The sequence below is a fragment of the Rousettus aegyptiacus genome, unplaced genomic scaffold (genome assembly GCF_014176215.1).
Source record: "Rousettus aegyptiacus isolate mRouAeg1 unplaced genomic scaffold, mRouAeg1.p scaffold_m13_p_12, whole genome shotgun sequence".
Lineage (NCBI taxonomy): Eukaryota > Metazoa > Chordata > Mammalia > Chiroptera > Pteropodidae > Rousettus > Rousettus aegyptiacus.
The window spans coordinates 36,291,889-36,311,097 of record NW_023416287.1 but is presented as its reverse complement, the minus strand read 5'-3'; the positions used below and the strand labels follow the sequence as shown (position 1 = coordinate 36,311,097).

Genomic DNA, 19,209 nt, shown 5'->3' with positions numbered 1-19,209 from the left:
AAGTATATTTCCAATGAGCAACAATAGAAGCAATTAGTACAGAGGATAGACTACTTTTTGAGCCACATGTTCTTTGTACAACTATTCAACTCTGCAACTATAACACAATAACAACCAGAGATAATATGAACATAAATGAACCAGACTGTATTCCAATAAAAAATTACTTGTGAGCACTGAAATTTGACTATACAAAAATAGACAATGGGCTGAATCTGGCCTATGGACTATAGTTTCTCAACCACCAGAATAATATTCTAAAAATCCAGATGGAAAAATAACCATTAACCTAGAATTCTACACCTAGCTAAACAATCATGAAAAAAAAGGTGAAGTAAAGACAATTTCATTAAAAAGACTGGAATTGCCAATTAAATAAACTAACTGAAAGAACTAATAAAAGGTGTATATCAGGAAAAGTAAAATTAAATGAGAAGAATATAGGATGAAGTGTGTTGGGGTGGGGGGAACATAAACCTGCAGGTATATCTAAATAAGCATTGATGACCAAAAAAAAAAAAAAGTAATGATGATAAATTTTGCTTAAGAAATAAAAGCTGAACTGAATCACCAGACAATAAAAAATTGTGAGGTAGGAAGATAGCTATCAGAAATAAAGCCTTTTGGGTGTCTGTATCTTTGAGAGGAGGCTAGACAATTAACTTTAAACTTTGTTAAATCAATTATGCATAGTTAAAGGAAATTATTTAAGGGAAAATATTTAAGGGGAAAATCTTTTTATTTTAATAGCTATTTGTTTATTTTGATAGGTGATTCCTTTTCATCATAGTAATGTAAAATCTCATCCAATTTATTTAAATTTTAACAGTGAGATAAAAGTATTTAAATAATAGGTGTACAGAGCTATGGCAAATATTTTAATAGTTACAAATGACTTCAGGTTGAGAAATCAGCATACGATTCTTTTCAAAAGCAATATCTGTAGAGATAGATGTGATATTTCTACATACATATTTTTTCCAGACACCAAAAGAGACTTGCAACAGTAAAAATTCTCTTCACCAACGAACTATCATTCCAAAAAAAAGACGAGGAAACTTAAGTGAGAGAAGCCCATCTAAAAAGATTGCTACATACTATGATTCCACTGTTATAACATTCTGGAAAAGGCAAAACTCCAGAAACAATTTTTAAAAATCAGTGGTTGCAGGATACAAAAGGGAGAGGGAGGGATGAATAGGTGCAGCACAGAGGATTTTTAGAGTAGTAAAACTATTTTTTACCACATTCTGATGGTGGACACTATATTATTTGTCGAACTCCATTGAATGTACAGCACCAAGAGTGAACCCGAATGTAGACTATGGACTTTGTATGATAATGTGTCAATAGAGGTTTATGGAAGGTAATTAATGTTCCACTTTGGTGGGATATGTTGATAGTAGACAGGATGGGGAGAGGGTGAAGGGGGAAAGGGGAATTCTCTACACCTTTCACTCAACTTTTTTATGAACCTAAAACTGCTCTAAAAAATAGTCTTTGGTTGCTTTTTTTTTTTTTTTTAATTTTCTTAACCATTTGCTTGCACATAATTAATTTTTCTGTTTTTGAAGGCAGGTCAAGAATTATATCAGCTAATATTTACTGAGAGGTTTACATAGATTTTCTCTTTAATCCAGATGAAATAGATATTTTTATCCTCATAGTTAAAGACATTGAGTACAAGAAAATTTATGTAATTAAGGCACATTCATAGAATTTAACATCTATTTATCTGATAAGAAGGCTGGCTAGTTTTATAGTAGTCTACTCATTAATTTTTTATTTTTTATTATCTGGCTTAAAAATATCTTCAGTTTTTTTTAATTACAAACCTCGGAGTTAATTATTTGGGTATGACCGTCCAGAAACTAAGGGGAGTAGACCTCAAAAACTACAAAGCCTAGAATGCAACACAGTGCGGGGCCGCCTGGGAGCGCAACAGCTTGCCCATTGGCATGCTGGAATAGTAGTTTTCTGGCCTGCCTCCCTTCCTCAGCCCCCAATCATCGGATCGGAGCTTGGTTCCACGGCTCGACTGATCCACCCGTCCCCATGCGGTCACCTCAATCCCGGACACTGACCTGGGGATGCACCCCTGAATCCCTGTACCCTCACGTCCCTTGCCGGGCAGGGCAGCTCTACCCACCTCACCCACAGCTCCGGACGCCGCGCTCCACACAGGAATCTAAGGAGGACGCGCAGCCTGGTTACCACAGAAACGGCGCTCTTTCGGTCCCGGCGCGGGCTGGAGGTCAAAGGTCACCAAAGCCAGTTCCGCTTCCGGTTCCGGGATCCGGTTTGTTGTCAGAAAGTTTTGGGTCGTTCACGAACCCTTAGGGCAGATTTTTGCGGTCCAGGGTTCGCTCGAGGTCTTCTGCTGCAGTCATGGCGGCCTCCACCGCGGCCGGGAAGCAGAGAATTCCCAAAGTGGCTAAGGTAGGCGATAGCGAAAGGTCTTGTGGGAACGGACCTGGAAGAGGGGCTCGCCCCCGTCTCCGTGGTACCCGGGGCAGGAAAGCGTTGTCCGAGGAGCAGGCCCACCCCCAGCGGGGCAGAGGGGAAGAATGAAGGGAAGGGATAATCGATGGTGGGGCGCAGGCTCTTGTCACCCCGGAGCACAGCCCGCGTCCACGTTGGCCATTCTTCTGGGGAGGTGTTTTTGCGGGGGGAAAGAGTGGATCCTTCAGCAGAAATAACTGAGGCAGTGCGTTAGGCGTTGCAGAGCTGCACACATAAATGCGGACGACGGACAGGACACAAATAAGACAAAGGTGTAAAATTGCAACCTTGCCAAATACTACTAAGGCAAAGTAAAATGTTCAGTGGAAAATTGGGGTTCTTCGAGGATGTCTCCAGTGTAAACTTTGTTAAGGAAGTGACATTTACGCTGAAACTGGAAGGCCAAATAGGAGTTAGCCCAGCTGAGTGGAAAGAATGAAAGTGGATGACAAGAGTTGTGTAGTGGAATAATTTAAGTTAATTAAACAATAAATGTTATATTGTCTGATATTCTCATCAGTGGCTGATATTTATTAGTTTTTAATATGTAACAGTCTTTTTCCTAAGCGTTTATGGATCTTCTCCCTCCTTTCTGTAGCCCAGATGACTCTCTTGAGCTCGTTTTTTGTATGTCCATTTAGATGACTCCCAGACATAATGCATATAAAACACATAACACAGTGTCTGGTACTTAATCCTCATTAGAAAAGAGCTATCATCATTAGTATCATCATTATTCCATATGTAACACTAAATAATTATTTCTTATAATTCCATTCCATAAACTTATTGGGCAGCACTGGTCCAGTAGAAATATAATGTGAGTCACATAAGTAATTTAAGTTTTCTCATAGCTACATTAAAAAGTCAAAACGGGATGTTAATTTTAATTATATATTTTATTTAATAACCCACTGTTATTGTCATTCCAGCATGGAATCAATATAAAAAAATTTAGTTTTGTAATTTATCCATTTTTTTATACTAAGTTCGCAAAATCCACTGTATATTTTACACTTACAGCCCATCTCAATTTACACTTACCACATGCGATTCATGGCCATCGTGTTGGACTTCACAGCTCTAACACCTCAGGAAGCTTATAGTCTAATGATGGGAGCTTACCAAATATTGCCTTTAACTTGAAATGCCATGAAAAACCAAATGCAGTTATCAACCTGGGGCATTATCATCTATCTGAGACCTAACTTGAAGAATTCTGTAAATTGAGGTTATAAAGCTTGATAAGATACGGTATACATCTTGATAAAACAGAACCTCTGATGAGAATTTTACCTAGGCAGCCTCAAAGTATTTTATATCACTAATCTAAAAGGGAAAATTTGCTATTTTTGCTACCTTTTCTCTATAGCCTTTTAATAGATATCATGGATAAGATAGAAAACACTTTTTCTATTTAGTTGCACAGATAAATGGGAGCATGTCATAAAAAGAGGTATTTGTAATACATATAAAGTTCACATCCTAAAAGTGTTTGTTCCTTAAACATTGTGTGAAGACTGTCTCCTAAAAGTAGAAATATCTTGTCTTAAAAGGTAAAAAACAAAGCTCCAGCCGAGGTACAGATAACTGCCGAACAGCTCTTAAGAGAAGCTAAAGAAAGAGAACTTGAGCTTCTTCCACCTCCACCTCAACAGAAGATCACAGATGAAGAAGAGTTAAATGATTACAAACTACGGAAAAGGAAGGTCAGTCAATGCGATGTCTTTCAGTATATTGTTAAGAATTTATAGGCCAGAATTTGAAAAGTTCCTCATTAGTTAGCAAGACTATAAGATTTGAAAAGAGATTAATGTTTCTAGCCACATAAACAATGTAACTTCTGGTTACCAGATAACTGCATTTTGCTGAACTTCATGAAATATGTTGTGAGTTGTCTCTTTTAGAGTATAAAGAAATTAAGTCCACCAGAGACAATTTTTGGTGCTCAATCAAAGGTTGGTAGAAGTTTCACAGGCAGAACAACTGACAGCTGGAAGAGAGCTGGTCTTAGTGGGACTGAGATCTGTGCTTCTGTCTGTACCACCCTCTATGTTAAGATTCAAGATAAGGGAAAGAGCCCTGAGAATATTGGGGATCTGATTTGACCTTCTCACCCGAGAATGTGGGATTATTTTAAATTAAGGATCCCCAGCCCCCCTATATAGGTCCGTGGCCTTTTAGGAACTGGGCCACACACCAGGAGGTGAGTGGCGGGCTAGCAAGCAAAGCTTCATCCGTATTTGCAGCCTCTCCCTAGCACTAGCGTCACTGCTTCAGCTCCACCTCAGATCATCAGGCATTAGATTCTCATAGTAGCACCGGTCCCTGGTGCCAAAAAGGTCCACTGTTTAAACCACTGTTTTAAACCAGTAGTCCTGATGTATCTACTTATTAGTTTTCTTTAATGAATTATGTATGAAATTCTGAAACATTAACAAAAAGACTTAGTCAAAAATATTTTCTTGTTAGGAACAAATAGAGTAAATTATAGTATCATTTAGTCGTTGTGGGAAATAAGGGAATATCAACAGTTGAAACACCTGTGATTGTAACCTTCTATAGTGGATTTATTATTTCACAAGGATTCTAGGATGTAATTTTTTAAAATAAGAACAAAATTAGTAACCTTTTTTGTATAAGGATTAATAGACAAAGGATGATGTAATTTTTATTTTCTCTTTAATTTTAACCTTTTTGACTTCTTCCAGACTTTTGAAGATAATATAAGGAAAAACAGGACTGTGATTAGTAACTGGATAAAATATGCACAATGGGAAGAGAGTCTAAAAGAGATTCAAAGGTAAATTGCCGAGCATATAATTTTGTACACAAAAATGTAATGAGTTAACAGATACAAAAAAAAAAAATAGAAAAAGTTAAAGCAAGTAAAAGTTTGTTCCATGGAACCCTGGGGTTCCTTTGAGGGGCTTCAGGGCCACTATTACAAGCTAGTTCTTAGGGGAGCAGAGGAGGAGACTGCAGGTGGGTCTGAACCACCAGCATACACTCTACAGCTAGAGAAATATAATTTCAACTGATATTAGTATTTTTTAGAATAATCGTTCCTCTGCAAACCAGTAACTAATACGATTAAAATCACAACTTGGCCATTCCTGTTGTCCAGCCTTTCCGTACTTTTACAGCATACCCCTTGCCCCCTTTGTGCTGCATACCTACCACTCCATGAATACATCATGTCTCCTCACTTTGACACTTAGCTGTTTTCTCTGTCTAGAATGACCATCGCTCTCCACCCAATTTGACCTCTGAGACTTTCCTCAATTCTGGAGATACCTGTTGCTTAGCCCTTTCTACCAGACATTTTTCTTTCCGTTTGCTTCCTGTACAGATCTTGACTGTAACGTTTATCACATCACATTATAATTTCATGCATGTCTGCTTTCCTCTAAGTCTTCGTAAGGTTCCTGAGAACATCATATTTTTTCACCTTTTTATGTCCAGAACCTAACTCATGGTGGACACTTGATAAAATAAGAGGGTACTACAGATAGTTTGAAATAGTTTCTACATGTGTTATATGTACTGCTCTTAATGCCCTCTAAATCTTGCTTCTTAAGGGCTAGATCCATATATGAACGTGCTTTAGATGTGGACTACCGAAATATTACACTCTGGCTGAAATATGCAGAAATGGAAATGAAGAATCGCCAGGTCAACCATGCCCGAAATATCTGGGACCGGGCCATAACAACTCTGCCTCGAGTCAACCAGTTCTGGTGAGTTTATGATCTAAAGAAATGGCTTTTTGTACACTAGGAAAGTTCCATATTTAGGTCTTTATTTCATTTACATAGTTATGACCATATATACTAATTTAACTTTGTATATATTATTGTGCCTAAGCACTTTTTAATGTCTTATGGTCTATTAAAGTCTAATCAGTATATAATAGCTGTGTAATCAAAATTAAAATTTTGATTGAGTCTTTTATGCATAAGAAACTTCTTGTTAAACTAAGCAGTTTTTAACACATATATTTTTTTCTAATGCTTCATCCTTTTCAAATTTCTGTTTTAATAAGAAAACGTGTTTGATTTAACCTTCAGGGAAGATAAAGTCGTAAATCTTCACATTTAATAAAGTTAGAACCAGAAATTGCCAAAAAACATTTTTTTCCCTGAGTCATTTTGACCATGACACATATTGTTGGATGATTTTGTTAAAGGTACAAGTACACATACATGGAGGAGATGCTGGGGAACATTGCTGGTGCTCGGCAGGTATTTGAACGCTGGATGGAATGGCAGCCTGAGGAGCAAGCCTGGCACTCCTATATCAACTTTGAGCTGCGATACAAAGAGGTGGATCGGGCCCGCACCATTTACGAACGATATATCCTTTGGACAAGGTCTGGATGGTGCCACTATTGCCTGAGTGCTGTTCGTACCGTGGAGGTGTAGTTAAGTCAAGACACAGTTATTCCTGTTGGCCTAGAAATCAAGAATGCAAATTTCATTTGCTGTATAAGCTACATGTATGTTTTCTAAGGACATAGGTTTGGTCAGGAAAAAAGTTTGTGGTCTGCATAATTGTTTGAGTATTTTCCAGTGAGACTTTGGATTTGTACTAATGCTATGGTTCCTTGTGGAAAATAACACACTAAGTCCCTGGCCGCTATAGCCAGTTTTATTTTTTTTATGGTTTAAGTTGGTCATTAGCAGCATTACTGGAATCCATCGAAAGATTTACTATTTTTTAGCCATGTAACCCCAATTAGTCAATTCCTTTGAGATTTAGTGTCCTCATCTTTAAAATGAGTAAAGATTCCTACTGTGGGCTGGTTATAAGATTAGATGATAACATGTAAAAGCACTTTTAGCAACTGATAGTCGATCCTCATTTTTCATTGTTTCCATGTTTGTGAATTCTTGCTAAAATTTATCTGTAACCCTAAAATCACTATTTGTGGCACTTTCACAATCATTTGCAAACAAGCACAGAATTATGAAAAATTTGAGTTACCTTAGGCATATGAGCCCAGCTAAGAAGATAATCCTTCTTGTCTCTGCTCTCATACAGAGATTATCAGAGGATGGCGGTGGGACGGGGCAGTGCAGTGTAGTGCAAGAAGCTCTGGCTCTGGTGCTAATCGAGCAGGTTTGAATCCCTTCTCTGGCCCTGGTTAGTAGGCAGCCTCTGGCATGTCACTTAACACTTCTGAACTTTTTTTTCTCTTATGAAATAACAAAAATAGAATCTAAGGGTTAGTTTTTCAGATTTAAGGTTATAACCTATATATAATATTCATATACATACATGTTTCCCATAGGAGCAGTGATTTGGTGTCACTAATTAAGTAGTCACAGTGACTTCCCAGAGCATAACTATCACAAATAATGAGAATCCACTTTATTATGCAATTTTAAGATCTTGATTATCTCTACTCATTTTAATATTCTTAGATTAACAAAAGCTTTTTTAGCACTTGCTATGTGGCAGGCATTGTTCTAAGCACTTTACAGATATTGTAATTTAATCCTCTTAACAACCATGTGATATAGGAACTACTCCATTGTATAAATGAGGAAACTGAGGTATGAGAGATTAAGTAACTTGACCAGGGTTTCCGAAGTAATGATGGAGATGGGATTTGAACCCAGCAGCAGCTTCAGAGCCAATGCTCTTAACATCATTGCCATATTTGAATGTATCACTAATTTGGAAATTAATGATTTCCTCAAGGAAGATAGATTAAAAATAGGTTTATCCTATTCAGAAGTAAAGTGGTAATTCAGAACTTTCTCCTTTAGCTCTAGTTAGCAGTTTTCTTTTTTGTAACTTGTTTTTTCATAATCATTAATTCAAATACTAATATTGAGCATATAATATAATAAGTGCCATGTATCAAACATGTTCTTTTGGCCAGAAACTACTGAGAGCTTTACATAACATTTTCTCATGTAAAGGCATTAATCATCCAGTGAGGTCAGTATTATTTTTCTCTCTTTACAGGTGATAAAACTTGTCTAAATAAGTTAAATGACTTGTCCAGATCACATGGCTAATCACCAAGGTTCAGCTTTTTAAGGGCTCCAGACTCCTATTTGTACCACTGCTAAAATATTGAATAAGCACTGGAACAAGACAGAGATGGACAAGACTCAGCTCCCTCACAGAGATCACAGTTTAGTGGTTTTCTGCCTTGTACATGATTTATCAACCCCATCGTCATAGCTTGCATTTTGGGGTTTTTGGGTTTTGTTTAAGCCACATTGTCTTGCCTGGTATTTCTTTAATTCCCCTGCACTTGTACTTGTGCACCCTGATGTTAAGAATTGGATCAAGTATGCCCGCTTTGAAGAAAAACATGGTTATTTTGCCCACGCACGGAAAGTATATGAGAGAGCTGTCGAATTCTTTGGAGACGAACATATGGATGAACACCTTTATGTTGCCTTTGCCAAATTTGAAGAAAATCAGAAAGAGGTAAGTAAACTTAATTACATTGCAGAACAGCTTAGAAAAGATTGCTTCTTTTGCACATCAAGTTCATTTCCATTTTCTTACTTATCATTGGAGAAAATGATTTCAAAATACAAAAATTTGATTTCTCAAAGAAAACAGCATATATTGGTGACTAAGCTGAAAGTTTGGAGCTGAGTAATTATAGATTGTATTATAACTGTCTTAATTTTGTTGTGTTTTGCTTGAAAATTAACCCTTTAAATCTGGACTGAGAATATTGTCTATAAACTGAGAGTTAGTCTCTTGGTATCCTCATTAAAGGGCTTTACAGGTGATAAACCTCAAAACAAAAAGCCTAAAGCCCTCACAACCAAAAATAGAATTTGAAATGAAAACAGATTGTCCCACCAATAAGTCATTTCTTAAAGGAAGATAATCCTTTAAAGTAGTTTAAATAATGCAGAATTGAGAGAGGCAGGCTGAGGTCTGAATGCAGGGTCTTGTACAAGTCACAGTAGGGAATTCAGATTCTATTCTAAGGGCAGTGGGAAGTATTGAAGGTTTTTAGCAAGAAAGTGGTAGAATATAATTTATATTGTCAGTAGAATCTCTAGCTAATTTATGGAGAGTGTATTGGTGGGGGAGGATGGCAAAAATAGAAGAGAGGAGACTTTTGAAGAAATGGAAATAGGTTGACAGTGGGATGGGGAGAAGTGAAGGCTATGTTAAAAGGGTCGAAATGGCAGTGCTTGAAAAACCAATGAATGTGGGGAATGAGGAAAGGAGAAGAATCAGGGGCTCCTGGGGATTTTAGCTTGAGCCAGTGTGTGACAGTAGGTGTTAGTTATCAAGATTGGGAGGACTAAGAAAGACTCAGGTTTGTGAAGAAAAATAGGAATTCCATTTTGGTCTGAGATACAGAGATGACATAAAATTGGCAGTGTTAAGTAGACAGAATTTAATGTTGAGCTCAAAGCAGAGAGTCAGTCCATCCTGACTGAAATACTTCAACAAAGAGAAGAAGAAACTCATTTTGGACATTTTGAGGCCTCAAAATCTAATAAGTAATGTTTTATGTCTTAATTACTTTGCTAGTAATGACTAGAATGAGAATGTGATGTTGTGGCAGATAATCATCCTGTCTGCTTTTAGTTTGAAAGGGTACGAGTAATCTACAAGTATGCCCTGGATAGAATTTCAAAACAAGAGGCCCAAGAACTCTTTAAAAATTATACCATCTTTGAGAAGAAGTTTGGTGATAGGCGAGGTATTGAAGACATCATCGTGAGCAAACGGAGATTCCAGTATGAAGAAGAAGTGAAGGTGAGTGCTGGCGTAGATGCTTAACTCTGCCAGCTAATACTGGCTATAATAAATCAGCAAGTTAGGGCTACCAATAATTATGCTCTTAATGATGTGTCTGCAATAATGGGAGCTATTCCAGATGGGTTGGAATAAATGAGGCTGATAGAAAAGGCAAACAAACAACACTTGGATTTTTTTCTGCCACTCACATGTCAAAAGTCACTTTTACTGCCGGTTGTGTGCTATAGAACTTGATCAAAATAAATCTGGAGTCCAGTCCATATGAGCTTAAATTTGAAAAATAGAAGAGTCAGATTGATCCAAAAAAACAGTTTCTGTACATTACTTTTTAGCTTAACTGCTTGAATTAAAGATGTAGATAAAGTTCTATTCTCATTTGTTTATGTAGTATACTATTTTGTGAATTCAAAGATAGCATTTTCAAGGTATTTCTAAACAACAGACTAAGTCTGTTATAAAATGATCTCAGCAAAGTATATTCAAGATAAAATACTTGAATTGAAAAGTCAGGTTTCACAGTTGTGAGCATGGTATAATTCTATTGTAATTTTAAATCTAGATGTAATGGTATATAGTCACATCATTGTGCACCGTTCTGTATAGCATGGTGAAATCTCAGGTCATCTCGCTCTGTCCTATCTGGGACATGACTAATCTATTTGTCCAGCATCTTAGCAGCCATCTTGGTTATTGGATCGACTATCCCAGTATCACAGTGCTTGTGTTTAAGCAACCCTTATTTTGCTTAATAATTGCTCCAGAGCACAAGAGTAGTTTAAATTTTATCAAAGGTATGTTTGTATAAGAAAATATAGTATATATAGGGCTGAGTACTATCCACAATTTCAGGCATCCACTGAGGGTCTTGGAACATATCCTGCAGATAAGGGGATACTATTGTATTCCTAATTCTTTTTTATTCATAAAATCTCAGGAATGGTATTTTTAAAATGAGATAATGTGAAATCTCGAAAAAAAGTTGCTAAAGTATAGAAAGTCAGTCTGGTGCCTTCTTTTAGCTCACATACTCCAGCAAGTGTAGCTGTCCATTTCATTTTTATTTACTAAATTTATTGTCATTCTAGGCTAATCCACACAATTATGATGCATGGTTTGATTACTTGCGCTTGGTGGAAAGTGATGCAGAAGCAGAAACTGTACGAGAAGTCTATGAAAGAGCTATTGCCAATGTCCCACCCATTCAAGAGAAGAGGCATTGGAAGCGCTACATCTATCTTTGGGTCAACTATGCACTCTATGAAGAACTGGAGGCAAAGGTAAAAAATGTAATTACGTGTCCACTATTAATGATTTCCTCACCCCTGTGCTTAAAACTTGCTGACGTGGGTAGTAGCTGATATTTAGAATCCTAGAAACAGAAATTTAGTTTTAGATTCTTATAAGGCTTCAATCAGCCATATAGTTATATATTCTCTTTGTAACATTTTAAATTTTATACCTGTTGTGGGCACTGGTAAGGTGTTTTTGTTTGTAGTATTTTGTTTTTAAATCTACAGACAAAAGATTATTACTTGAAACTTGAAAGGGAACGATGAACCAGTCCTTAGTTTAAATATACATAGTTTCCTGGGTTTTTCATAAATAAGGATCATGAATAGATTAGTAGAGCTCAAGTGGGATTTTTAGAAATTGGTCATGTATAAGTTAACAAAAAAATTAACTTTCTGCTGTTGACCTAAGATCGTAAAACATCTTTGTTTCTTTCTGCTGTCAGGCAAAAAGCCTTTCTACAGAGAAGCTCTCAGAGTTTGATGACTATATTGTTGGTGATTTTAAACCAAAGTTTGATGGCCAAAGGTAGTTTACACTTTTGATCATAAATGGAATCAGGGTTTTAAAATAGCAACTTGTGAAAACATACTCAGCGTTGGAATACATTTTTTTACTAGTATTAGTAAAATTAATAACTAGTAAAATTAGTATTAGCAGTAGACTTTAATATTTTATGAAAATTTCTTATCCTAATACAGGATCCTGAGAGGACAAGACAGGTATATCAAGCCTCTTTGGAACTAATTCCTCATAAAAAGGTACATTTGTTCTAAGTGTTCTGCTCCAAACATCAAAATCCTGCTTCTGTTACTTGTAAAATAATTCAGTGAAATAATATTGATTGACTATTTCCCTGTACTAGACACTATAAAAAAAAAATAAGAACAAGATATGCTCTTTACCTCTGAAAATAGCTTACAGTCTAGTTGAGAGGATAGCCTGCGACAAATGAATAATACAAATAATAACATAGAAATTCATAGGATAGGTAATTAGAATAGACTGAGTGAAAAGCCATTCCACCGTGAGGAAGACACATCTAAGGGGAGTACACAGCATCTGCAGGAAACAATGAACAGGTGTTTGTTGGTAGCTAAGTGGATGTATGCTTGCATGATGAACATGAACATGCTCTGTAGTGGTTGAGACATTATCTGTCATATTTTCCAGCACATGAAACTAAGAGAGATGTTGACCCAGCTACCTTCTAGAATAGAGGTAGCATGTTCTGCCAGCTCACAAGCATATCCACAAAAAGCAGATTCTAAGTAAAGGCTGCCTGGCCATGCAGTACTACACAGTATCTAGATTACTGTTTTTCAGTAACTTTTGTAAATAAATATCATCTTTGCTTATAAATAAGAAAATACATTTGTCCTAACTGAAGTTTTAGGGAAATCTAATTTAACTTAATTCAATTTAATTTAAATAAGTCTCTTAAGCTAGATGTTGTTGTGCTTTTGTTTTCTAGTTCACATTTGCCAAAATGTGGTTACTATATGCACAATTTGAAATAAGACAGAAAAATTTACCATTTGCCAGAAGAGCTTTGGTAAGTAAAGAAAGATCAATATGCATCATTAAATTCTATGAGAAGGAAATTAAAGCCTTAGTGCTTAAAAGTCATAATTTCTACTAAGAAAGCAACAGATGTATTATGCCTTTAAAATCTGAGACATGTTAGAAAATACATGGCCTTTAAAAAAAGATTAGATGATAATGCTTAAATTATTCTGTTTCAATATTGGAAACTTTATAGCTAGCTACTGGTTACCAGATCTTTTCTCAGACTAGAAAGATCTGATCTTTAGTCTGATCCTGTGCAAAAATTTTTGGTGTGTTAAATACACCCCCCTCTTAACAGTTGTTCTAAATGTCTTAATAGGATCAAATACTGTGTTTAAATGCAGTTGTTCTTTGGTTAAACTACTCTCACCCTGTCTGTGGGCAGCAAAGCAGGGATTATTCTTTGATTATGTTTTAATTTATAATAGATTTTATACATCTGACATCCATATTCCCTAGGAGACCTTGAGAAACTAAGTAAAATCCAAAATAGTTGTCCAAATAATTCTGGAATACGGTCTCTTGCTGAACAGGCACCAGTGGGCACAGGACCTCTTGACAGCTGACTGAATTAGAGAGGGTTTCCTTTGGCTTTTTGTCAAGAACCATGTTGACTCTCTAAGTCTTTTGCTCAGCAGAGAACAGCTTCCAGGAAGGTCAACGATGTTTGTGCACAAGTTAAACTCACTAAGGTATCACAGCAGTTGGACATTTTCTTTTTCAGGGAACTTCCATAGGCAAATGTCCAAAGAACAAATTATTTAAAGGTTACATAGAATTGGAGTTACAGCTTCGAGAATTTGACAGATGCCGGAAGCTTTATGAAAAGTTCCTGGAATTCGGACCTGAAAATTGTACTTCTTGGATTAAATTTGCAGAATTAGAGACAATTCTTGGTGATATTGAGAGAGCACGGGCAATCTACGAGTTAGCCATCAGCCAGCCACGCTTAGACATGCCAGAGGTGAGGCTCTTGAGTTGAAGATAATTTTGTTTTAGACACTTCTCTAATATTACTTTAGACGATCACCTAAATATGTGTGCATTTTAGAGCATAAAGAATATCTAACAAATTTTCCAGTTTTTTCCACTCAGATTAAGGTTTTTCTGTTTTAGAGATAGAAAAGCAGGGGAAGCAATCCTCTAGTTGGATTCCAGAGCACAGCAAAGCCTCATTATGACACCAGGCTGAATTGAGACATATGGGTGGCTGACTGGCTCTCTTCCTCCCTTTCTCAAACAGGAAGCTAAAGGGGATGAGATAATCAAGGAAGCAGGCAGTAGGCAACCCCATCTGGAGAATAAGGGAAGTGGGGGTTGAGATTACACATCCCTGCTTTCTCCTGGCAGTTTTGTCTGGATTAAGCTAGCAAAAGAGGCTCTAAGTAAACCAGGATGTTCCTGGAATTGCTGCTCTCACTGGCTTGCATCAAGACTCAAAATCATCCCTTCAGTATTTAAACTTGAGCCAGAACGTGGCGCCAAACCACAGTTTGGACTAGTTTGAATCTCACAGAACCCACTGAACACATTCAACCATTCTGTTTATCTTGCACTAATATTACCCTGTATTTAAGGGTTCACTGACTGCATTAGGGCAGGGCTTTTTGTATTACTAGTTCCATCAGTTGGCCTCAGCTCCTCTACAGAGTGCCAGCTCCCAGGAGTCCAGGCCATATCTTGATCATCCTTGTGCTCTGACAGGCTGTACCTAGCAGGTAAGCAGCTGTCACTGAATACTTGTTAAGTTGAACTCAAACATATCAAGAATTTACAGTGGAGGTAAAAGCATTATATACTGGCTAGTCTAGGCCTGTTTTCTCCCACAGGTTCAGTGGTATGTGGCATGGTCATGACTGCCTGAGAGACTTTGCAAGTTTCTTAGCTCTTCATGATAAGTCCAGCATTTGAAAAACTCCAAAATTGAATCCAAAGCCTTTTTTCTTATATTATAGAATTTTAACCAAGTTTTGGCCAGCTTATGTATGCTGGTGTTATTTATCACATGTCATCTCTTCTTTAATTCTTCATAAAAGGCCTAGGTTTCTGTATGTCCTAGGTTAGAATGGTAGTTAAGCTGTGCTTTAGGTAAGGGCATGTTAACTTTTTAAATGTCAAGGCTGACCTATTAAGTTTTCTTAGGTGCTTTGGAAATCATATATTGATTTTGAAATTGAGCAAGAAGAAACTGAAAGAACACGAAATCTTTACCGACGATTGCTTCAACGGACACAACATGTCAAGGTATCCTGTGCTTCATAGATTATCTTTGATTTTGTGTGCATCAGCAATCCTTAATACCGTGTTTCTATATTTTAAGTGTTTTTTAAAAATATATATTTATTTTAAATGATTCCCTGGCTTTTAAAGAGAACCTGTGAGTCTCAGAGGACTTTGGAATATTAAGCTTATACCAGGTCAGTATGTATACTGCTTGTAAATAACCTGGATATCACAGAGTTGAATAAAACGTTAAGCTCTTCTTGTGACTTTAAGACTATTTTAGACACCTAATTGGATATAGAAGCAGACTACTTCAACATTAATAAATTGAAGTATATAGTCAATATTCTTTGGAATATAGAAATGAGAGCATTACCATGTTCAGATGTTATTAACAAAAAAGTGTTATTATTACATTATTGTCTTCCAGTGACATGGTTAATTTGGTTCTATAATTTTTTTAAGGTATGGATTAGTTTTGCTCAGTTTGAGTTGTCTTCAGGGAAAGAAGGAAGTTTGGCTAAATGCAGACAGATTTATGAAGAGGCTAACAAAACCATGCGAAACTGTGAAGAAAAGGAAGAAAGACTTATGCTGCTGGAATCTTGGCGAAGCTTTGAAGAGGAATTTGGAACTGCATCAGATAAGGAGAGAGTAGACAAACTCATGCCAGAGAAAGTCAAAAAGAGAAGAAAGGTTCAGACTGATGACGGGGTAAGAACTGATCCCTCTGGCTGATTATCTCATGTCAAATGAGCAGAAATGCATCAGATTTTGAATTTTATACTTGTAAGTGGCATATATACAATCTGAGAATGAGAGCAGACAGCCTGGAGTAAGAGATAGTTGCAGTCTGGCTATCGTGGAAACAAAGAGTGTATTGTCCACCCAGGGTAGAGAATTGGAGAGGTTTGGCAGAGACTTCTCGGTCATTTCTGTGAACTATATGAAGTGTGGTATTTTTGAAGCATTATGCAGGAAGTCAGGATAGAGGGAAATGAAGATCAGCGTTTAGGTAGGAGCAAATCCAGAGGTGGCTTTGTAGGCTATAAAGCTCTTATGTACAAAGTAGCATGACCCAGTCGTTGGCATCTCCTACAGGAGGACTTGAGGGGCTTAGATTGGAGGAGGAACTGTCAAGACACTTGTCAGCAAAGCAAGTGGTGGTGGAAGCTGGAACTAGAGTGATCTTTAGGAAGTAAAATCAGTGACGCACTGGAGGTGGGGATGTTAGGGCAGGGATTCAGAATAATTATGCAGAGACATATGGTTTTCACTACTGGGTAAACAATAACTAAATCTTTAAAATGTTTAAATCTTAACAGACTTCAGGATGGAGTTGGAGACACAGAATATCTTCTTGGTTGACTGTAGAGAAGCTGTGCTTAGATTTTTAGAATTTTTCGCACCAGATTTTTAGCTCTCACTGAGCTATACTTGCAGCAATGCCAGTCCAACAGCTACTTATTTTCTCCCACCCAGTCTTCAAGGCTCAGCCTTTGTTCTTACTGTACTAAACTTTGATGTTGTTTTGTAAAATACATTGAATTCGAACTCTGGGTTTCCTAATGAAAATTCTCCACTTTAAAGTAACTAAAAGTGTATTTCAGCCACATGTTAGCATATCTTTTAATTGTTTTACTTTTCTGTAGTCTGATGCAGGCTGGGAAGAATACTATGATTACATCTTTCCAGAAGATGCTGCCAACCAACCCAATCTCAAGCTCCTGGCCATGGCCAAACTTTGGAAGAAACAGCAACAGGAAAAGGAGGTTGCTGAACAAGACCCAGATAAGGACAATGATGAGAGTGAATCTTGATTTTCTTGTTCATATTGATAAATATTATTTTTATAAATTAATAGTTTGGAAGTCTTGTGACTCCTGTAAGTTTTTGTATACTTCACCAGTGATGAATTGATTGGAATCTTTGGCAGCTACTTTTTAAAATTCTTTTTAAAATGTTCTTCGGCTGGTTAAGGGCAGAGGGATTACAAGTAATTTTTTTTAACTGCCAGATTTGAGTCTAAGCATTTTTTTGTCCACATAATGCATTAGGAAATCTAATTAAGGTAACACTTAGCATCTATTTTAGATGGAACTGCAGGCTTTTTAAAGAATCTTTCTAGACGTTTTCAAATTACATTCTACAGTAACTTTTAAGATAGTTTTCTCATGCTCTTCTTCTTCATAAAGATATTTTATGCAATCACTGAATCCTGAAACTTTTTCATGTCTTCAGAGTCACACTGACTTGAGTTCCATTCCCAGCTCTGCCATTTAGTGATATGCAACTTAACCTTTATTTTCAGTTTCTTCACTCATAAAATGGGCTAATGCTTTACCAACTCATTTCAAAGATTAAATTAAAAGACTATACCTGATGCATAGGAAGTGCTCAATAAAATATTCATTTTGTTCATTCCTAACAGAATTGAATGTGCTTGGGTTAATTTAACTTCTAAAGCCCTTGCTTTTTGAATAGTGGCCTTTATACCAAGTGTTTTCTAAAATATTGGTTGGAAAATAATTTATAGTTGCTGTTACTTCTGAACAAGGTCTTTTTTACCAAGAACATTTTAGTCAAATTTCAGTTTTGTCCTAATCAGTTTCCCAGACTGGTTGACCTCTGTAGTGGCTTAGTATGTGCTGCGAGAAACAATGTCCCATACCAAAATAAGTTTAGGAAACTCTAGATTAAGGGTTAAGCCTGGTTAGTCAAATCTCTTTATAGGCCTTTTCAGAGCTTTTGATATGAATTACCATTAACAGTGCTGGCATGTTTCCCAAACTTGACCTGGGAGTCATTTCTACTTAGAGTACCAATAAGTATCTCCCAGTATGCTATATAGAAAATGTCTTCTTGTAACATCTGACATATTAAGCTTACCCTTGCTTAATGTGCAAAACACCAAAGGTAACTTTATGCTTAATAATGAAGCTTAAATAGTACAAGTAACATTTGCTGATACACTGCTCACATTCTCATAACAAAAAATACTTATCTGAGAGATTGTTTCCTCTAACCTGGCCTGTATTTCTTAAGCATATCTTTTCTTGCTCTGTTCACTGCCCAAGCTATTGGACTTGAGCTTTGTATCTTCAAGACTGTTTTTCACCTATAAGGACAATTAACAAATTTATGATCTGCAAATTTAGTTGGGCAAATTTACTACTAAATTCGTAAATGTATTATTCACACAAAGGGTATAAAAGCTAGTCAATGTTACTAAATTGTATCTTGAAAACAGTTTTTGAGGACAGCATAAAATAGGACTGTTAAGATAAAAAGCAAACCTGTTTTCAGCCTCCCTGGTTTAGTCATTGGACCAGTTTGAGCTCAGAGCTGTCAGGTTCTGACTACTGAGTACTTGAGATCTGGCTTGTGAGGAGGAACATTTAAAATTTTAATATCCTTTGGAAAAGTGTACAGAATCAAGAAGTGAGATGAAAACATGTCAAAATGCTAGTATCAGTGACTAATCATAGAGTCTTGCAAAAATTCTGTTGCATGTATACATAAGAAAAAAAATCAGTGATCATGTTTTCAGTGTAATCTAACACTTTCTGGAAAGTGCCAGTATGAAATGCATGAAGGAAAACATTCTCTTTTGGAAGATAAACCCCACCGAAATGAGTCCTTTCTAAAGTAAAATTTTTTTAATAATCATTTTTGTGGGTTTTTGTTTAGCTGCTTTTATTCAGCTGAATATTTTCAAATATTACAGGTGGTAAAAACTACATATGAAAATATATGGTTGGCCTATGATCTAATTACATGGCTTTTCTTTACGAACTAGGTTATTTTTTCCCTTTAAATAGACCTCAACATCTTTTTATATTTTGAAAGTCAAGATTTAAGCAGTGTTGT

At 36.5% G+C, this 19,209-nt stretch overlaps 2 protein-coding genes across 12 annotated transcripts in view; one reads left to right on the top strand and one right to left on the bottom strand.

The window, feature by feature from the left end:
- Positions 1-2,239, bottom strand: part of CFAP61 (cilia and flagella associated protein 61) — a 274,276-nt gene extending 272,037 nt beyond the window's left edge. For 9 of the 10 annotated variants that reach the window (XM_036229710.1, XM_036229714.1, XM_036229717.1 and 6 more), the window contains exon 1: positions 2,150-2,239. The gene's annotated coding sequence lies outside the window, so the exon portion shown is untranslated. Of the gene's footprint in view, positions 1-2,084 lie in introns of all 10 variants that reach the window. The other variant, XM_036229711.1, reaches the window with a different exon arrangement.
- Positions 2,240-2,272: 33 nt separating this feature from the next.
- CRNKL1 (crooked neck pre-mRNA splicing factor 1) lies at positions 2,273-19,008 on the top strand. 2 transcript variants are annotated; one of them, XM_016146175.2, is made up of 14 exons: positions 2,274-2,439; positions 4,059-4,211; positions 5,214-5,305; positions 6,084-6,242; positions 6,692-6,858; positions 8,774-8,952; positions 10,084-10,254; positions 11,343-11,534; positions 12,249-12,308; positions 13,022-13,102; positions 13,841-14,080; positions 15,259-15,360; positions 15,805-16,053; positions 16,992-19,008. In XM_016146175.2, the coding sequence occupies exons 1-14, from the start codon at positions 2,389-2,391 to the stop codon at positions 17,157-17,159; spliced, it is 2,064 nt and encodes a 687-aa protein (XP_016001661.1). In that variant the 5' UTR covers positions 2,274-2,388; the 3' UTR covers positions 17,160-19,008. The 2 variants fall into 2 exon arrangements, with proteins under 2 accessions (XP_016001662.1, XP_016001661.1); XM_016146176.2 differs by lacking the exon at positions 12,249-12,308 and having other exon boundaries at positions 2,273-2,439.
- Positions 19,009-19,209: the final 201 nt, after the last annotated feature.

Coding starts and splice junctions, on each gene's coding strand:
- CRNKL1 (XM_016146175.2), top strand. CDS start 2,389: ATGGCGGCCTCCACCGCGGCCGGGAAGCAGAGAATTCCCAAAGTGGCT. Junction 5,306..6,083: donor AGTCTAAAAGAGATTCAAAG/GTAAATTGCCGA, acceptor TTGCTTCTTAAG/GGCTAGATCCATATATGAAC. Junction 8,953..10,083: donor TTGAAGAAAATCAGAAAGAG/GTAAGTAAACTT, acceptor GTCTGCTTTTAG/TTTGAAAGGGTACGAGTAAT.